Genomic DNA, 21721 nt, shown 5'->3' on the forward strand with positions numbered 1-21721 from the left:
ATAGTTCAATCAACAGAGTCCGCATGGTTTTATGAAAGGAAAATCATTTTTGACAAATTTGCTGGAGTTCTTTGAGGATGTAACGAGCAGGGAGAAGCAGTATTTGGATTTTGATTAGGTGCCACATAAAAGGTTACTGCACATGGGGTTGGGTGGCATGGATAGAGGATTGGCTAATAGAAAACAGAAAGTTGGGATAAATAGGTAATTTTCCGGTTGGCAAACGGTAACTAGTGGGGTGCCACAGGATCGGTGCTGGGGCCTCAACTATTTACAATCTATATTAATGACTTGGATGAAGGGTGTAATGTAACCAAGTTTGCTGATGATATAAAGATGGGTGGGAAAGCAAGGCGTGAGGAGGATACAAAGAATCTCCAAAAGGATATAGACAGGTTAACTGAGTGGGCAAACATTTGGCAGATGGAATATAATATGGGAAAGTGTGAGGTTATCCACTTTGGCAGGAAAAATAAAATAGCAAATTATTTAAATGAAGAGAACTTACAAAATGCTGCAGCACAGAGGGACTGGGGGTCCTTGTGCATGAAACACAAAACGTTAGTATGCAGGTACAGCAAGTAATCAGGAAGGCAAATGGAATGTTGGCCTTTATTGCAAGGGGGATAGAGTATAAATGCAGAGAAGTCCTGATACATAACAACATAAGAATTAGGAACAGGAGTAGGCCATCTAGCCCCTCGAGCCTGCTCCGCCATTCAACAAGATCATGGCTGATCTGGCCGTGGACTCAGCTCCACTTACCCGCCCGCTCCCCATAACCCTTAATTCCCTTATTAGTTAAAAATCTATCGATCTGTGACTTGAATACATTCAATGAGCTAGCCTCAACTGCTTCCTTGGGCAGAGAATTCCACAGATTCACAACCCTCTGGGAGAAGAAATTCCTTCTCAACTCGGTTTTAAATTGGCTCCCCTGTATTTTGAGGCTGTGCCCACTAGTTCTAGTCTCCCCGACCAGTGGAAACAACCTCTCTGCCTCTATCTTGTCTATCCTTTTCATTATTTTAAATGTTTCTCTAAGATCACCCCTCATCCTTCTGAACTCCAACGAGTAAAGACCCAGTCTACTCAATCTACCATCATAAGGTAACCCCCTCATCTCCGGAATCAACCTAGTGAATCGTCTCTGTACCACCTCCAAAGCCAGTATATCCTTCCTTAAGTAAGGTGACCAAAACTGCACGCAGTACTCCAGTTGCGGCCTCACCAATACCCTATACAGTTGCAGAAGGACCTCCCCTGCTTTTGTACTCCATCCCTCTCGCAATGAAGGCCAACATTCCATTCGCCTTCCTGATTACCTGCTGCACCTGCAAACTAACTTTTTGGGATTCATGCACAAGGACCCCCAGGTCCCTCTGCAACGCAGCATGTTGTAATTTCTCCCCATTCAAATAATATTCCCTTTTTTTGTTTTTTTTCCCTAAGGTGGATGACCTCACACTTTCCGACATTGTATTCCATCTGCCAAACCTTAGCCCATTCGCTTAACCTATCTAAATCTCTTTGCAGCCTCTCTGTGTCCTCTACACAACCCGCTTTCCCACTAATCTTTGTGTCATCTGCAAATTTTGTTACACTACACTCTGTCCCCTCTTCCAGGTCATCTATGTATATTGTAAATAGTTGTGGTCCCAGCACCGATCCCTGTGGCACACCACTAACCACCGATTTCCAACCCGAAAAGGACCCAATTATCCGACTCTCTGCTTTTTGTTAGCCAGCCAATTCTCTATCCATGCTAATACATTTCCACTGACTCCGCGTACCTTTATCTTCTGCAGTAACCTTTTGTGTGGCACCTTATCAAATGCCTTTTGAAAATCTAAATACACAACATCCATCGGTACACCTCTATCCACCATGCTCGTTATATCCTCAAAGAATTCCAGTAAATTAGTTAAACATGATTTCCCCTTCATGAATCCATGCTGCGTCTGCTTGATTGCACTATTCCGATCTAGATGTCCCGCTATTTCTTCCTTAATGATAGTTTCAAGCATTTTCCCCACTACAGATGTTAAACTAATCGGCCTATAGTTACCTGCCTTTTGTCTGCCCCCTTTTTTAAACAGCAGCGTTACATTAGCTGCTTTCCAATCCGCTGGTTCCTCCCCAGAGTCCAAAGAATTTTGGTAGATTATAACGAATGCATCTGCTATAACTTCCGCCATCTCTTTTAATACCCTGGGATGCATTTCATCAGGACCAGGGGACTTGTCTACCTTGAGTCCCATTAGCCTGTCCAGCACTACCCCCACTAGTGATAGTGATTGTCTCAAGGTCCTCCCTTCCCACATTCCTGTGACCAGCAATTTCTGGCATGGTTTCTGTGTCTTCCACTGTGAAGACTGAAGCAAAATAATTATTTAAGGTCTCAGCCATTTCCACATTTCCCATTATTAAATCCCCCTTCTCATCTTCTCTTCTAAGGGACCAACATTTACTTTAGTCACTCTTTTCCGTTTTATATATCTGTAAAAGCTTTTACTATCCGTTTTTATGTTTTGCGCAAGTTTACATTCGTAATCTATCTTTCCTTTCTTTATTGCTTTCTTAGTCATTCTTTGCTGTTGTTTAAAATTTTCCCAATCTTCTAGTTTCCCACTAACCTTGGCCACCTTATACGCATTGGTTTTTAATTTGATACTCTCCTTAATTTCCCTGGTTATCCACGGCTGGTTATCCCTTTTCTTACCGCCCTTCTTTTTCATTGGGATATATTTTTGTTGAGCACTATGAAAGAGCTCCTTAAAAGTCGTCCACTGTTCCTCAATTGTGCCACCGTTTAGTCTGTGTTTCCAGTCTACTTTAGCCAACTCTGCCCTCATCCCACTGTAGTCCCCTTTGTTTAAGTATAGTACGCTCGTTTGAGACACTACTTCCTCACCCTCAATCTGTATTACAAATTCAACCATACTGTGATCACTCATTCCGAGAGGATCTTTTACTAGGAGATTGTTTATTATTGCTGTCTCATTACAGAGGACCAGATCTAAGATAGCTTGCTCCCTTGTAGGTTCTGTGACACACTGTTCTAAGAAACAATCCCGTATGCATTCTATGAATTCCTCCTCCAGGCTACCCTGTGCGATTTGATTTGACCAATCGATATGTAGGTTAAAATCCCCCATGATTACTGCCGTTCCTTTTTCACATGCCTCCATTATTTCCTTGATTATTGCCCGCCCCACCGTGAAGTTATTATTTGGGGGCCTATAAACTACGCCCACCAGTGACTTTTTCCCCTTGCTATCTCTAATCTCCACCCACAATGATTCAACATTTTATTCATTCGAGCCAATATCGTCTCTCACAACTGCCCTGATATCATCCTTTATTAACAGAGCTACCCCACCTCCTTTCCCTTCTTGTCTATCTTTCCGAATCGTCAGATACCCCTCTATGTTTAATTCCCTGTCTTGGCCACCTTGCAACCACGTTTCTGTAATGGCCACCAAATCATACCCATTTGTAATGATTTGTGCCGTCAACTCATTTACTTTGTTTCGAAAGCTGCGTGTGTTTAGGTAGAGTGTTTTAATACTAGTTTTTAATCCATGATTTTTAGTTTTGACCCCTCCTGCAGCCCCTTTACATTCAGTGGTTCTTTTTGTATTTTGCCTTGGGTTTCTCTGCCCTCCACTTTTACTCATCTCCTTTCTGTCTTTACTCATCTCCTTTCTATCTTTTGCTTTCGTCTCCTTTTTGTTTTCCTCTGTCTCCCTATACTGATACAGTATAGGATATTGGTGAAACCACACCTAGAGTACAGTTTTGGTCTCTTTATTTAAGGAGGGATATACTTGCATTGGAGGCAGTTCAGAGGAGGTTTACCAGGTTGATTCCTGAGATGAAGGGGTTGACCTATGAAGAGAGATTGAGCAGGTTGGGCCTATACTCATTGGAATTTAGAAGAATGAGAGGTGATCTTATTGAAACATATAAGATACTGAGGGGGCTTGACAAGGTGGATGCAGAGAGGATGTTTCCCCTCGAGGGGGAATCTAGAATTGGGGGGCATAGTTTAAGAATAAGGGATCGCCCAGTTAAAACTGAAATGAGGAGAAATCTCTTCTCTCAAGAGAGTTGTAAATCTGTGGAATTCTCTGCCACAGAGAGCTGTGGAGGCTGGGTCATTGAATATATTTAAGGTGGAGATAGGCAGATTTTTGAACGATAAGGGAGTAAACGGTTATGGGGAGCGGGCAGGGAAGTGGAGCTGAATCCAGCCAAGATCTTATTGAATGGCGGAGCAGGCTCAAGGGGTCAAATGGCCGACTCCTGCTCCTATTTCTTATGTTTCCTATCTCCACTCCTGCATTACGGCTTCAGATTAAGCATCTTAGAAGAGATGTCAGCCATGGGTAGCAATCTTGCCTCTGAGTCAGAAGGTCGTGGGTTCAAACCCCCCTCCAGAAACCTGAGCCTTAATCTTAGCTGACATTCCAGTGCAGTACTGAGGGTGATGCCATCTTTAAGAAACATTAAAGTGAGGCTCCCTCTGTTCTCTCAGGTGGACGGAGAGTTCTCCTCAGTGCCCTGGCCAATATTTATCCCTCAACTGACATCATGAAAAACATTACTGCCATTCAAAAATATCGTATTGGTTGCAAAGTGCTTTGGGACATCCTGAGGTTGTGGAAAGTGTGAAAATTACAGTCTTTCAAGTAAACCAAAGTGAACGACTGGTCCCAGTCTAGATGGGAGAGAGCAGGAGAGCACAGTCTAAGTTTCAACATGATGGGGGTTGTGCTTCAACCTATCGGTGTTAACAGGGGCTGTGGTTCGCCCGCCCGTTATAGAAACCTCTCCAGTTTCACTTTCAACTATCTCAATGGATAAGAAAACCGGGCACTTTTTCAATTAACAACAACTTGTATTTATATAGCGCCTTTAATGTAGTAAAACGCCCCGAGGTGCTTCACAGCAAGGTCGATGAGGGCAGTGCGTACAATGTAGTCTATATGGATTTTAGCAAGGCTTTTGATAAGGTCCCACATGGCAGACTGGTCACGAAAGTAAAAACCCATGGGATAAAGTGGCAAGTTAGATCCAAAATTGGCTCAGAGGCAGGAAGCAAAGAGTAATGGTTGATGGGTGTTTTTGTGACTGGAAGGCTGTATCCATTAAGGTTCTGCAGGGCTCAGTACTAGGCCGGCCAAGAGTATGTTGGAATCGTCAAGTCTAGAGGTAACAAATGAACGGATGGGAGTTTCGGCAGCAGATGAGCTGTGGCAGGAGTGGAGTCGGGCGATGTTACGGAGGCGGAAATAGGCGGTTTTAGTGCACATGATCCGTAGCATCAGCTCTACATCCAGGTGGTAAGTTTGAAAATCTACCTCCATGTGTCACTGCAGAGAAAGCCTGGATATCGATTTGAATGAAAAAACTTGCATCCAAATATTATAGTTAATACTGAGGAAGACTGTAACAAAATACAAGACAACTTGCAGAATGGGCGTGTAATTGGCAAATTAACTTCCATATAGATGTGGGGATGGTACATTTTATTAGGAAGAATAAGGAGGCCACATACCCCTTGCAAAATAAGAGTCAAAATGCGTTACAGGAACAGAGGGATCTGGGGGTACATGTTCACAAATCATTAAAAGTAGGGATGCAGGCCATAAAAGAAGCACTGGGGTCATTTCTCGAGGGATCAAACTGAAAAGCAGAGAAGTTATGTTAAACTTGTAAGGAACCTTGGTTAGACCACACTTGGAATACTGTGTACAGTTCTGGTCTCCAAATTATAGAAGGACGTAGAGGCACTGGAGATGGCACAAAAAAGATTTACAAGGATGATACCAGAACTGAGAGGTTATAACTTATCATCAAAGACTGAACAGGCTGGGGCTCTTTGCTCCAGAAAGGAGAAGGCTGAGGGGTGACCTGCTAGGGTAGACGACGAGAAGATTTCTCCACATGGGGAGACCAAAACTCAGGGCCATACAAAAAGACAGTCACGAATAAATCAAATAGGGAATTCAGGAGAAACTTCTTTACCCAGAGAATGGCGATAATGTGTAACTCGCTACCACAGTGAGTGGTTGAGGTAAATAGCACAGATGCATTTAAGGGGAAGCTGATACACATGAGGGAGAAAGGAATAGAAAGATATGTTGATGGGATTAGATGAAGAGGGGTGGGAGGAGGCTGGGGTGGAGCATATACACCGGGATTGACCAGTTGGGCTGAATGGCCTGTTTCTGTGCTGTACATGCTATGTAGTTCTATGCAAATTGAACCTAAATTTGGTTTGTACAGGGTGCTTACCTGGAGTAGCCTCTCCAGCTGGTAAAACTTGCAATGCAGATCCTCAAAGTTGTTCTTGTAGAGCTCTCGGAGACCGTAATCGTACATGATCTTCACCAAGACACAGAACGCCTGCTCCTCTGGCATCTGTGAAAAGCCATTCATTCCACACATCAGGAAGCCATGCATTACCCCCGGAGCCCCAAGGACAGAACAGACTGACGTGCTTGATCATCCATGGTGCCTATGTTGTCAGCTATGGCTCAGAAATAGCTCTCTCGCCTGAGTCAGAAGGTTGCACTGTCAGGTGCTGTCTTTAGGAGCAGGAGGAGGCCATTCGGCCCCTCGAGCCTGCTCTGCCATTCAATGAGATCATGGCTGATTTTCCATCTCAACTTCACTTTCCTGCACTACCCCCATATCCCTTGATTCCCTTAATATCCAAAAATCTATCGATCTCTGTCTTGAATATGCTCAAAGACTGAGCCTCCACAGCACTCTGGGGTAGAGAATTCCAAAGGTTCACCACCCTCTCAGTGAAGAGGTTTCTCCTCATCTCAGTCCTAAATGGCCGACCCCTTATCCTAAGACTGTGTCCCCTGGTTCTGGACTTCCCCAACATCGAGAACATTCTTCCCGCATGTAACCTGTCTCGTCCCGTCAGAATCTTATACGTTTCTATGAGATCCCCTCTCATCCCTCTAAACTCCAGTGTATAAAGGCCCAGTTGATCCAGTCGCTCCTCATATGTCAGTCCAGCCATCCCTGGAATCCCTGGTTCTAGACTCCCCAGCCAGAGGAATCATCCTCACTGCATCTACCCTATCAAGCCCTGTAGGAATTTTGTATGTTTCAATGAGATCCCCTCTCATTCTTCTAAACTCGAGAGAATATAGGCCAAGCCTAAGGACAATCCCTCCATCCCAGGAATCAGTCTGGTGAACCTTCGTTGCACTCCCTCTATGGCAAGTATATCCTGCCTTAGGTAAGGAGACCAAAACTGTGCAGAATACAGCAGGTGCGGTCTCACCAGGGCCCTTTATAATGGCAATAAGACAACTTTACTCTTGTACTCAAATCCTCTTGTAATAAAGGCCAACATACCATTTGCTTTCTTAATTGCTTGCTGTACCTGCATGTAGACTTTCAGTGATTTGTGTACAAGGACACCCAGGTCCCTCTGAACACCAACATTTCCCAATCTCTCATCATTTAAAAAATGGAGGATGTTAAACTGAGTCCCCGTCTGCTCTCTCAGGTGGACATAAAAGATCCCGTGGCACTGTTTTGAAGAAGTTCAGGGGTGGGAGGGGATCTACCTGGTGTCAAAAAGAATATTTATCCCTCAACGAACATCAGTAAAACAGATGATCTGATCATTATCACATTGCTTTGTGTGGGAGCTTGCTGTGCGTAAATTGACTGCTGGGTTTCCTACCGTACAACAGAACTTCAAAAGAACTTAATTGGCAGTAAAGCACTGTGGGTCGTCCTGTGATTGTCAAGGGCAAGTCTGTCTTTCTTTGGAAAATGCCGATTTCTATTTGTTCCGAGTTTCATTTGGGAAGTGGCTCGAATAGTGACAGCTCAGACTGCCAGGTGTGAGCCCCTTGTGGCCAGAATCGGTCAAGGTACTATGGGACAGAAATTCGGTTTCTAACGCCGCCCATTACCGCCGGAGAGGGGCAGCTAACGGGCAGCTAAGTCCTTACCGTCGGCGGCGACCGGGTTTCTCGGCTCACGGTACGTGTAGTTGGGCGGTGGGGGCGGCGGCAAGAAGTACCGCTGCGCGCTCGGCTGCCACCCACGTGGTGACATCATCCAGCGTGCAACGCCCCCTTGCCGCCGCCGCTGCGATATTCGGTGAGTACGGTGGCCTTACCGGCAGGCGTCCATACAGCCTGGGAAAGGTGGTGGGACATTGGGGGTCCCGGGGCGGGAGTGTCCAGGGATCAAGGCATGTGGTTATGTTTATTTTTTGGGGGATTTATGTATTAATGGGACCAGTGAGGAAGTGTGGGTGAGGGAAATTGTTGGAAACTTTTTAAAATTTTCATCTGGCATGCCGGCAGCCTACCCTGGGGAAATTCGGTGGGCCTCCTGAGTTCCCGCTCCGTTGGCACCTGAGGATGAATGTGCGACACCACTTTTAGCGCTGCTCTCTCATCTTTAGGCGGCAAAACTGAATTTTGCAGTTTGAGGCGGCACCTACTGCTTGGATTTAGAATTAACACTCAGCCTGTGTCACCACCTCAAACACGGAAGGACCGAATTTCGGCCACTATGTATTTATTAGTTGTACATAATGACTGATGTGGGTGCACATTGAGACAGTGTGTTGTAAACATAGAAAATAGGTGCAGGAGTAGACCATTCGGCCCTTCGAGCCTGCACCGCCATTCAATATGATCATGGCTGATTATTCCCTCAGTACTCCTTTCCTGCTTTCTCTCCATACCCCTTGATCCCCTTAACCGTAAGAGCCATATCTAACTCCCTCTTGAATATATCCAATGAACTGGCATCAACAACTCTCTGCGGCAGGAATTCCACAGGTTAACAACTCTCTGAGTGAAGAAGTTTCTCCTCATCTCAGTCCTAAATGGCCTCCCCCTTATCCTAAGACTATGTCCCCTGGTTCTGGACTTCTCCAACATCGGGAACATTCTTCCCGCATCTAACCTGTCCCGTCCCGTCAGAATCTTATATGTTTCTATGAGATCCCCTCTCATCCTTCTAAATGCCAGTGAATAAAGTCCAAGTTGATCCAGTCTCTTCTCATATGACAGCCCAGCCATCCCTGGAATCAGTCTGGTGAACCTTCACTGCACTCCCTCAATAGCAATAACGTCCTTCCTCAGACTAGGAGACCAAAACTGAACACAATATTCCAGGTGAGGCCTCACTAAGGCCCTGTACAACTGCAGTAAGACCTCCCTGCTTCTATATTCAAATCCCCTAGCTATGAAGGCCAACATACCATTTGCCTTCTTTACCATGTGCCCACTTTCAGTGACTGATGAACCATGACACCCAGGTCTCGTTGCACCTCCACTTTTCCTAGTCTGCCGCCATTCAGATAATATTCTGCCTTCGTGTTTTTGCCCCCAAAATGGATAACCTCACATTTATCCACATTATACTGCATCTGCCATGCATTTGCCCACTCACCTAACCTGTCCAAGTCACCCTGCAGCCTCTTAGCATCCTCCTCACAGCTCACTCCACCACCCAGTTTAGTGTCATCTGCAAACTTGGAGATATTACACTCTATTCCTTCATCCAAATCGTTAATGTATATTGTAAAGAGCTGGGGTCCCAGCACTGAGCCTGCGGCACTCCACTAGTCACAGCCTGCCATTCTGAAAAGGACCCGTTTATCCCTACTCTCTGCTTCCTGTCTGCCAACCAGTTCTCTATCCACGTCAGGACATTACCCCCAATACCATGTGCTTTGATTCTGCACAACAATCTCTTGTGCGGGACCTTGTCAAAAGCCTTCTGAAAGTCCAAATCCACCACATCCACTGGTTCTCCCTTGTCCACTCTGCTAGTTACATCCCCAAAAGATTTCCAGAAGATTCATCAAGCATGATTTCCCTTTTATAAATCCATGCTGACTTGATCCGATCCTGTCACCGCTTTCCAAATGCGCTGCTATTTTGTCCTTCATGATCGATTCCAACATTTTCCCCACTACTGATGTCAGGCTAACCGGTCAATAATTACCTGTTTTCTCTCTCCCTACTTTAAAAAAAAGTGGTGTCACATTAGCTACCCTCCAGTCCATGGGAACTGATCCAGAGTCGATAGACTGTTGGAAAATGATCACCAATGCATCCACTATTTCTAGGGCCACTTCCTTGAGCACTCTGGTATGCAGACTATCAGGCCCCAGGGATTTATCGGCCTTCAATCCCATCAATTTCCCTAACACAATTTCCCGCCTAATAAGGATATCCTTCAGTTCCTCCTTCTCACTAGACCCACTGTCCCCTAGTACCTTCGGAAGGTTATTTGTATCTTCCTTCGTGAAGACAGAACCGAAGTATTGGTTCAATTAGTCTGCCATTTCCTTGTTCCCCATTATAAATTCACCTGAATCCGACTGCAAGTGACCTACGTTTGTCTTTACTAATCTTTTCCTCTTCACATATTTATAGAAGCTTTTGCAGTCAGTTTTTATATTCCCTGCAAGTTTCCTCTCGCACTCTATTTTCGCCCTCTTAATTAAACCCTTAGTCCTCCTCTGTTGAATTCTAAATTTCTCCCAGTCCTCAGGTTTGTTGCTTTTTCTAGCCAATTTATATACCTCTTCCTTGGCTTTAACATTATCCTTAATTTCCTTTGTTAGCCATGGTTGAGCCACCATCCCAGTTTTATTTTTACTCCAGACAGGGATGTACATTTGCTGAAGTTCATCCATGTGATCTTTAAATGTTTGCCATTGCTTATCCACCGTCAACCCTTTTAGTATCGTTTGCCAGTCTATTCTAGCCAATTCACACCTCATACCGTCGAAGTTACCTTTCCTTAGGTTCAGGACCCTAGTTTCCGAATTAACTTTGTCACTCTCCATCTTAATAAGGAATTCTACCATATTATGGTCACTTTTCCCCAAAGGGCCTCGCACAACAAGATTGCTAATTAGTCCCTTCTCATTACACAATACCCAGTCTAGGATGGCCAGCTCCCTGTTTGGTTCCTCGACATATTGGTCTAGAAAACCATCCCTAATACACTCCAGGAAATCCTCCTCCACCGCATTGCTACCAGTTAGGTTAGCCCAATCAATGTGTAGATTAAAGTCGCCCATGATAACTGCTGTACCTTTATTGCACACATTCCTTATTTCTTGTTTGATGTTGTCCTCAACCTCACTACTACTATTTGGTGGTCTGTACACAACACCCACTAGCGTTTTCTGCCCCTTTTAGCGAAACAGGAGTAAGCCATTCAGCCTCTCGAGCCTGCTCCGCCATTCAATCGGATCATGGCTGATCTATATTTCAACCCCATTTACTTTGATACCCTTAGCTAATAAAAATTTAGCGATCTCGGTCTTGAATGTTTCGATTGACCCCCAAGCCTCAATAGCTTTTGGGAAGAGGAGTAGAGTTCTGTATTTCCACTACTTTGTGTGAAAAAGTGCTCCTGATATCACTCCTGAATGGCCAGCTCTAATTTTGAGATTGTGCCCCCTTGTTCTTGATTCCCCAAAAGAGGAAATAGTTTCTCTGTATCTATCCCTGTTGAGTTCTTTCATTACTTTAACACCTCGATTAGATCAGCCCTCAATTTCCTAAACTCAAGCCAAGTTTGTGCTACCTGTCCTCATAATTTAACCCTTTGAGTCCTGCTATCACTCTGGTGAATCTGCACTGCACCCCCTCCAATATATCTTTCCACAAGGTGCTCCAGAATAAAGGCACACAGGTTTGGTACCCACACTCCATTTAATTTGTAATCAAGGCCTCTCCTCAGCTGCTGCCATGTGGCTCCTTGTGGCCAGCTCAACATGGTTTAACAGGGTCAGAGTGAATCATCCACAGTGTCTCAACTGCTGCCACATTCTGACTCCTGCAGAAAGCGTTTTCAGCTGCAAAGTCTCAGGATATAGAGAATGGGGCCACTCGTGGTTCATGGATTTCAGGAGGGCTGAGTTCTCCATCTAAGGCATACTGACTGGCAGCAGATCATCGCAACTGTGCCTGGGCTTTTGCACCATGGAGATATACTGTTCATTCAGAGAGACAGAAATTCTATCATAGAATCATAGAAATTTACAGCACGGAAGGAGGCCATTTCGGCCCATCGTGTCCACACCGGCCAACAAAGAGCTACCCAGCCTAATCCCACTTTCCAGTTCTTGGTCCGTAGCCCTGCAAGTTACGGCATTTCAAGTACACATCCAAGTACTTTTTAAATGTGGTGAGGGTTTCTGCCTCTACCACCCTTTCAGGCAGTGAGTTCCAGATCCCCACCACCCTCTGGGTGAAGATATTTCCCCTCAAATCCCCTCTAAACCTTCTACCAATTACTTGAAATCTATGCCCCCTAGTTTTGACCCCTCTGCTAAGGGAAACAGGTCCTTCCTATCCACTCTATCTAGGCCCATCATAATTTTATACACCTCAAGAAGGTCTCCCCTCAGCCTCCTCTGTTCCAAAGAAAACAAACCCAGCCTGTCCAATCTTTCCTCATCGCTAAAATTCTCCAGTCCAGAAAATCCTCGTAAATCGCCTCTGCACCCTCTCTAGTGCAATCACATCTTTCCTATAAAGTGAATCCATGTAAAATGAACCTCGAGTTCCATCAAATCAAAGGCATGTGTTGACACTTGGCTGATCTCAGCACGCTGGGATATGGGTCTGAGATAGAAGCTTCAATTCCAACTCTTAGCAACTGGGTGATTGGTGCCAGCAAAATAGCTGCCAACAAGACTGAAGAGTAATGTTCTGTTAAAATCCTGCGTCTTGTAACCAAGAAAGAAACCATTACATAGAATGTACAGCACAGAAACAAGGCCCTTCGGCCTAACTTGTGCTCCTCCCACCCTTCTTCATCTAACTCTATCATCATCATAGGCAGTCCCTCAGAATCGAGGAACACTTGCTTCCACTCTAAAAATGAGTCCTTAGGTGATTGAACAGTCCAATACGAGAACCACAGTCCCCGTCACAGGTGGGACAGATAGTTTGTTGAGGGAAGGGGTGGGTGGGACAGGTTTGCTGCATGCACGTTCCTTCCACTGCCTGCGCTTGGTTTCTGCATGCTCTCAGCGATGAGACTCGAGGTGCTCAGCGCCCTCCCCGGATGCACTTCCTTCACTTAGGGCGGTCTTTGGCCAGGGACCCCCAGGTGTCAACGGGGATGTTGCACTTTTATCAGGGAGGCTTTGAGGGTGTCCTTGTAACATTTTCTCTGCCCACCTTTGGCTTGTTTGCCGTGAAGGAGTTCCGAGTAGAGCGCTTGCTTTGGGAGTCAGGCATGCGAACAATGTGGCCTGCCCAGCGGAGCTGATCAAATGTGGTCAGTGCTTCAATGCTGGGGATGTCGGCCCGGTCGAGGACACTAATGTTGGTGCGTCTGTCCTCCCAGGGGCTTTGCAGGATCTTGCGGAGACATCGTTGGTGGTATTTCTCCAGCGATTTGAGGTGTCTACTGTATATGGTCCATGTCTCTGAGCCATACAGGAGGGCGGGTATTACTACAGCCCTGTAGACCATGAGCTTGGTGGCAGATTTGAGGTTAACTCTACCATGATCTGGTTGAATGGCGGAGCAGGCTCTTGGGGCTGAATGGCCCACTTCTGGCTCTGAGGTTCCTGTGATCTGAGTGGTCCTGAAATTGTCTGGTTTCAGAGAGACCAGACTCATTTCAATCGAAGCACTTATTAGGGACATTGCCTGCAAAGGCTGCAGATTGAGCAGAATCCCAGTCTTCCTGACCACATATCTCTTTGAGACATACGAAAAAAAAAAGCTCTTGAATCATCCAGTAGCTAATTATATGACTCACTGCACCTCAATGTGCCTCTGCTGTGTGGCATTTTCTGAATTAGGCAGTGGAGCCATCAATTGAAAGGAAAAGGAAAGGTCTTATGTTTATATAGCACCTTTCACATTCTGAGAACATATCCAGTCAATGAAGTTTCTTGAAGTGCAGGTAAATGCTGCGTTCTGTTTTGCACAGCAAACTCCCACAAACAGCAGTGAGATAACTCATCAGATAATCTGTTTTAGTGATGTTGGTTGAGGGATAAATATTGGCCAGGACACCGGGAAGATCTCCTCTGCTCTTCTTCAAAATAGTGCCATGGGATCTTCTATGTCCACCCGAAGGGCCAGATGGGGCCTTGGTTTAACGTTCCATTCCAAAGGTGGCACCTCTGACAGTGTAATATCCGCTCAGTACTGCACTGGAGAGTCAGCCAAGACCTTCTACTCAAGTCCAAATGCTCCCAGTCATTTTATATTGGGTGCGCAGCCCATTCACAGTTCCATACGTGTGTGAAATTTAACAACAGAAAACCCAGTCTCAGGCTGTGCACGCAGCTTAGAGGGAACATTAAGTCTTTGTGGTGGGACTTGAATCCATGATGTTTGGACTCAGGGCGAGAGTACTACCTATTGAGTCCACTGCCAAGGCTTCATTATAATGGGTATTGGACAAGTCGTAAATTGGTGCTTGAGGTTGTGGTTCCGATTTCCCAATACCCGCCCCTTCCGAGGCTGTGCACCCCTGGTTCAGCCTCAGAATGTTATCCTTTCATATTGGAGAGTACACAGTGCAGTGGAACAGACTCAGTATAGGGGGCAGCCCAGTATAGAGGGCCCGGCGTTGGGGACGTCCCCAGTATACTAGAGGCAAGTATGTGCCTCTGTTCTGTAATGGTTTCTTTTGACAATGTTTGTACTGTTCTGAGAAAATTGTAGCTTGTGACAATGGTGCAGGTGCACTCGATAACCAGGTCTCCCAAGGCCCTTCCTTCGCAGCTAAATGTTTCGGTTTGGGGACGTGAAAAACTATGTGGAATTAAAATCACAAGGGCATGGGAGGTGGTAAATTGAATCACGGGCCCCTCGTAATATGCTGCTGATTGCTTTGGTGGCTTTAATGAGCTGCTGCTATCATATCTTGGATTTTGTCTTATCGCAGGTTCAGCTGAAATGAATCTGGATGTTATTAACTGAAGGATACAGGGAATAAGAGGAGGAATTAAGTCCAACTGTGGCACTCCATATCCCGACCAGTGAGGTAGCTGACAATAATTTACCCAATTACTTTGCACAAACCCAATTGTCTATCACCCAGCGGGTGCCAAGATTGTTTCCACCCTCTCTCCTCTCAACGCTGCATTTCATTTAACACATCAGAGGTCCCAGTCAAACAGAAACTCCTTTCAAAGCAGGCATGGGTTGAGCAAAAGTGGATCCGAAAGAGCATCTTGGGTAAAGCCCATTACAATCAAAGACTTGCATTCATATAGCGCCTTTCATGACCTCTGGATGTCCCAAAGCGCTTTACAGCCAACTTTCAGAGTGTAGTCACTGTTGTAATGTGGGAAATGTGGCAGCCAATTTGCGCACAGCAAGCTCCCACAAACAGCAATGCGATAATGGCCAGTTAATCTGTTTTAGTGATGTTGGTTGGGGGATAAATGTTGGGCTGGGTAACAGGAAGAACTCTCCTAACTCTTCTTCAATCGGTGCTGTGGGACTTTTTACGTCGACCTGAAGGGAGACGGGGCCTCGGTTTAACATCTCAACCGAAAGGCGGCACCTCCGACTGTGCAGCACTCCCTCAGTACTGCACTGGAGTGTCAGCCCAGTTTCTATGGAATACACTAACTACAAGATACTTCTCTTTTTTGGATTTTTTCCTTTCCCAATGGCAATCTGGAGCACAGTTCCCTGGGCAGTGGCAGTCCTCTGGGCTACAAATGGAATGCAGGCAGCCCGCGACCTTCTTGCTGCCCGCTGATTGCAATGTGCAGTCCGCTGCTGAACACGCTGCGGAGTGGCTGAACGCCCAACAGGGGGCCCAGGTTCGTGCAAGGCTAACTCCAATTAAAGCTAGCCTCCACTTCTTAAAGGGAGTCTGCACCTCTTAAACAGCATGTGCAGCTGGGTGTGAAGAGACTGGCACTGCGCGTACTTTAGAGGGTAGTATGGAGGCAGGATCTGCACGTGGTGAGTCACCGGACACGAGTGGCGTGTAGCCAGGGCAGGAGGAATGGTAGCACAGGTGCCAGCTCCCTGCAGGGCATGGTTGCACGAGTTCTGCTGCAGAGGATTCAGAAGAAGACCGTGATGGGGCGGCCTACAGAAGAAGGGTGATGGGTGTGCACACAGAAATACTTGATGCATTGGCAGGCCTGGCGGAGAGCGTGTTGTCACTGTTGTGGGAGCGCAGGCCCGCATTTCTGAATTCTTTGCTTCAGCACGGTCTGGAGGGTTGAAAGTTGGAAGATTGAAGTTTGGATTAAAGAAACAGGAAGATTGGAAGTTTGGATCGAAAGAGGCTGCGATACGATCGGAGCCACCTCGCCATTAAATGTGACGTTCTGATCACCTGGATGTTTACAGTACTTCATGGTGGGAGTCGATTTATGGCAGTGAGGCTTGACTTTGGGATAATGAGTAGCAGATCACTGTCTGTATGTCTGTATTTGAGTGTACCTTGTTACTATTTGATGACATCTGTATGTCAAATAATCTGGTTTGTGTAAAGTAATTCAGAAAGCAGTTAGCTGTGATTTCAGGACAATTCTACATCATCTGCATGTTAATGGTCTAAATAAGAGTTCAAAGGTTTTTTTTAGTATAAAGATGAGAGTTTAGATACTGGACAACACACACTGGAATCTCGAAAGGTGTATCAATTCTTGGAGAGCCGCCTTTGCCAGCAGAGAGTTGGCTTGTGAAGTATACCTGGTTTGTTTAGTATGAATGTTTAAATAAAAGACCTGATCCTGCCTTTACTACAACAGAGTGTGGGTAATTCGACGTTTAAAACAACAAAGCGAAAAGGAGCGAGACAGCCGTTACAACTGTCAAGGAGCATGTAGGAGTCCAGCACCAACTTTACACAGGGCTTTGTGCAGATCCTGGAGTCTGTGCGATGATTTCTAGCATGGAGGCAACTCTATTAGCGCATTTGTGAACCCAGCCACAATGCAGCGTCTGATGGCCGATGCCTCAGCTTCCATTGCAGCACTAGTGGAAGCGATCCAACGTCTAAGTGCTGCAGTGGAAGCTCAGACTGTTGAAAGGGGCTTGCAGGGTGTCACAGTAATCCAACAATCTGTCCTCCAACAGATTACTAGGATTGGTGAGGAGCCGCTCCAGGGGAGTGGCAGTGCCTCCATGGAGCAAGAACCCGTCCTCCCACCCCTGCCACTCTGCCAGTGCCCCTACTGTTGCCTGTCAGCCAGCCAGCCCAGACTGCTGCTGCCCAGGCTGAGGTGGTGCAGTTCGCTGCCGGCTCTTCTAAGCCCAGAGCTGATCGATGTCGTCCTGCAAAACCATCTGCTGTCTCCCCCACGGAACGTCATCAGCCTTTCACCAGCAATGGGGTAGCACTTCATAGGAGCATCATCATCATAGGCAGTCCCTTGAAACGAGGACGACTTGTTTCCACGCCAAAAAGGGATGAGTTCACAGGTGTTTCAATGAAGGACCTAATATTCCGGATCCCAAACTACATCCTAAAGGGTGAAAGATGCCTGTGCGTGGATTTTTTTAACGTGAGGTGGCCGTTGCACACCAGCCACCACACGGGCTTGACAAAGCTAGGTCTTGGTCCAGTGGCAACGATTAACCAAGACGACTGGAGCCCAGCTCTGCTTGTAGGAGTCCAGCACCAACTTTACACAGGGCTTTGTGCAGATCCTGGAGTCTGTGCGATGATTTCTGCTGCACGGACCTAGTGCGCACACATATCATAGTGTGGGCTGGCCTGTGCTGCCCCTGGGCCCTCGCCTCTTATATACAAGCCAAGTATATACAGCCTGTCAATCTGAGTACATGCCATTATTTTTCCAACTCCCCAACAATTTCTACCCCAAGTTAAAATGCTCCCTCCATGGAGAGAAAGCAGGAGTGGGGTACTGAGGGAATGATCAGCCATGGTCATATTGAATGGCGGTGCAGGCTCGAATGGCCTACTCCTGCACCTATTTTCTATGTTTTTTCTGGCCCCGAACTCACGCCTTTCCTGGGCCCCGATCACATCCCTCTACAATCTCTCGCCGCTCCTTCGACCCGACCTTGCCGCTCCTGCTGTACCTGCCCAGACTCCAATTACCGACCTGGACCTTGATTATGTCCCTCTTCGCTGCCATTGCCCTCCTGCACCTTGAAGTGGCACGTCGCCACGCTGTCCAGCGGCCGCCGCTCGCTGCTCCTTTTATGGCCCCTAGGAGCACTAGGTCAGGCAAAGGCACACGGATGACAGGCACAAAGGGAATGCACAAGGGCGATTATTGACTTTGTTATGTCATGTATTGATGTGATTTATAAATTTGATTGGAATATTTGTTTTGTGGTGGCTTTCATTTCAGCATTGTTGGCAAGAGGAGGGAGGCTGTGATGTTGTGTAACAGAGGGATGGTTGAGCAATGGGGATCTGGGGTTTCATTCAGGGGAACCGGAGTCTGATGATATGCTCATGGACAGCCCTTCCAGAACATGGATGTGAAAGCTGCCTCTTCCTCTTCTGCCCGAGATGGTTTCAGAACCCATTGAGGCAAGGGCTGCGCCGTCATAATGGACAAGTTCTGGAGGATGCAGCAGACAACTACGAGTTTGGACACCCGCTCCGGCGAGTACGGGAGGTTTCCTCCCGAGCGGTCAAGGCAGCGGAACTGTTGCTTCAGCACCCCAATGGTCTGCTCGATGACATTCCTCGTGGCTCTCATTATTTGAGTGCTGGCCACAAGCGGTGGGATTGTGGAGGGGAGTCATCGGTCAGGTGTAGAGCAGATAGCCCTGGTCGCCAAGCAGCCACCCTTGGGTTTGACGCGGTGGCTGGAAGATTGCTGGCTCAGTGAACTAGCGCAGGATAGGCGCATTATGACTGCTTGAAGGATAGGAGGAATTCACCAGCATGAAGTGCAGAGCTGCCAAACACACTGCACCTGGTGGAGGTACAGGTAGGCGAAGTGCTCTCCAATTGCGCATTAAGTGAGTGGTACGCTTTGCGATTATGGTACTTCTCACCACTGAAATAGGGTGCCCACGAAGCCGCGTGTGTGTGTGTGCAATCGAGGAGAAGCCCAATATCCTGCACAGCCACATGCACGCTCCTCCTGCGTCGCTCAATAAAGAGAAGACAAGGAAGCCTCCTCTGAACATAACATAAGAAATAGGAGGAGTCGGCCATTTGGCCCCTCGAGCCTGCTCCGTCATTCAATAAGATCATGGCTGATCTGATCTTGGCCTCAGCTCCACTTCCCTGCCCGCTCCCCATAACCCTTCACGCCCTCATCATTCAAAAATCTGTCTATCTCCACCTTAAATATATTCAATGACCCAGCCTCCACAGCTCTCTAGGACAGAGAATTCTATAGATTTACAACCCTCAGAGAAGAAATTCCTCCTCATCTCAGTTTTAAATGGGCGACCCCTTATTCTGAGACTAGATCTAGATTTCCCCATGAGAGGAAACATCTTCTCTGCATCTACCCTATCAAGCCCCCTCAGAATCTTATATGTTTCAATAAGATCACCTCTCCAGTCTTCTAAACTCCAATGAGTAGAGGCCCAACCTGCTCAACCTTTCTTCATAAGTCAATCCCCCTTCATCTCAGAAATCAACCTAGTGAACCTTGTCTGAACTGCCTCTAATGCAAGTATATCCCTCCTTAAATAAGGAGACCAAAACTGTACGCAGAACTCCAGGTGCGGTAGGACTTCCCTACTTTTATACTCCATCCCCTTTGCAATAAAGGCCAACTTTCCATTTGCTTTCCTAATTACTTGCAGTACCTGCATACTCACTTTGAGTTTCATTCACAAGGACCCCCAGGTCTCTCTGTACTGCAGCATTTTGTAATCGCTCCCTATTTAAATAATAATTTGCTTTTTTATTTTTCTTACCAAAGTGGATAACCTCACATTTGCCCACATTATACTCCATCTGCCAAATGTTTGCCCACTCTCTTAGCCTGTCTATATCCCTTTGCAGATTTTGTGTGTCTCCCTCACAACTTGCTTTCCCACCCATCTTTGTATCATCAGCAAACTTGGCTACATTATGCAGTATAATGTGGATAAATGAGAGGTTATCCATTTTGGGGGCAAAAAAACGAAGGCAGAATATTATCTGAATGGCAGCTGTAATGTCTGTAAGCTTATAATGTTTGTAGCTCCACACTGTGGATGTGGACCTATTGTGTACTGCAACTGCATAGTTAATAATAAACAGAACCAGGCAAATTCCGGAGGCTTCCGAGAGAGCTGCCTGCCATGTTAGGAGCTGTGTGTGCTGTGCTCTGAAAAGATATCACATCTGGCAGCGAGATGCGATTTTTCAGATGACTTAAAGCTTAAATTTTGTTGATGAAGGATTCAGCCAGCCAACAGAGAGACTTTGGAAGTTTCTGTCTTTGGAAAAAGCTACAGAATCCAAGGTAAAATACAGCACACGGTGTGAACAGCTAGAGATTAAAATGGCAGGTGTAATCGGACATTTGGGGGAATATAGACACGACCGCGGGAACATTTTAAAGTGTATCTGGATTGGCTGGAAATGTATTTCACTGCAAATAACATTATCGAAGTTCCAGACAATGCAGTCCAGAACTGGGCTGTGTTGGAATGTAAGAAAGCAATTTTCTTATCGGTGGTGGGTCTGGCATTGTACGAAACCCTTGTAAATCTGCTTGTGCCTGACGAGCCAAAGAACACAACGCTTAAAGAGATTTTAACGAAGCTGGAGCAGCACTATAACCCCAAACCGTTAGAAATTTCTGAAAGCTATCGTTTGGGATTCGGAATCAAAAGGCTGATGTAAATATCAGTGATTACATCGTAGCATTAAAAAAGCTTACAATGCACTGTAATTTTGGAAACTTTCAAAACCGAGCATTACGGGATCGTTTTGTTTGTGGCGTGAAAAATGATGCGATCAGAAGGAAGTTATTGACGACAGATGACTTGACTTTTAAGATTGCTTGTCAGACAGCGATGGGCATGGCCGAACAATATTCCCGAGAATTAAATAATAATTACGGTCGTCAGTCAACCGAGATAAATCACCTGCAGGTTCAAAGTAAAAGATGGTGGGGGGCCAAAGTCTCAGAAACTGGAAATTCTAACAGAGCGCCAAAGTCATGCGAAAGGTGCCTGGGACAACACATTGCTCAAAGTTGTCCATACGTGAAGGCAGAGTGTTTCTTCTGCAGAAAGACTGGGCACCTTGTGAAGGCATGCCGATTGAAGGGTAAACCAGTTTTTAAAGCTATGAGTCCAGCGTTCAAAGCTATGAGTAGAAATCCCAAGAGACTACATAGCATGGAAGAACAACAACAGGACGAGGAGATGTTAGAGTTACACGTCATCAGGAGCACGAGGTTAATGGACAGCGATTCGGAAAGCATCAAAGTCCACATAGATGTTGTGGGATTCAAGATACCAATGGAAATTGACATGGGTGCACCCGTGAGTGTAGTACCGGAGTCACTATACCGCGACAAATTGCGTGACTTCCAACTGGAGAAATCCAAGATAGAGCTGCGAGGCTACTTGAGAGAGAAAATTCCTGTGGTAGGTCATATCACTGTACCTGTGAAATGTAAAGATAAATTTCAGAATTTGCCTCTAATAGTAGTGAAAGGCGACAAGTTTGCCTTCCTAGGAAGAAATTGGTTAAGCTCACTGAAGATGGATTGGAGTAAGATTTTCTGTGTGGAAGCGAGATTTTCATCAACGGA

At 46.1% G+C, this 21721-nt stretch overlaps 1 protein-coding gene across 5 annotated transcripts in view; it reads right to left on the reverse strand.

Annotated features, from left to right (window-relative positions):
- The window catches only part of rabgap1l (RAB GTPase activating protein 1-like), a 626729-nt gene that overhangs the window by 192091 nt on the left and 412917 nt on the right, over window positions 1–21721 (reverse strand). For all 5 annotated transcript variants that reach the window (XM_070887463.1, XM_070887462.1, XM_070887464.1 and 2 more), the window contains one exon: window positions 6304–6429. In XM_070887463.1, the coding sequence (XP_070743564.1) occupies window positions 6304–6429 (126 nt within the window). The remainder of the gene's footprint in view (window positions 1–6303; window positions 6430–21721) is intronic.

This window comes from Pristiophorus japonicus, chromosome 8 (assembly GCF_044704955.1).
Source record: "Pristiophorus japonicus isolate sPriJap1 chromosome 8, sPriJap1.hap1, whole genome shotgun sequence".
Lineage (NCBI taxonomy): Eukaryota > Metazoa > Chordata > Chondrichthyes > Pristiophoridae > Pristiophorus > Pristiophorus japonicus.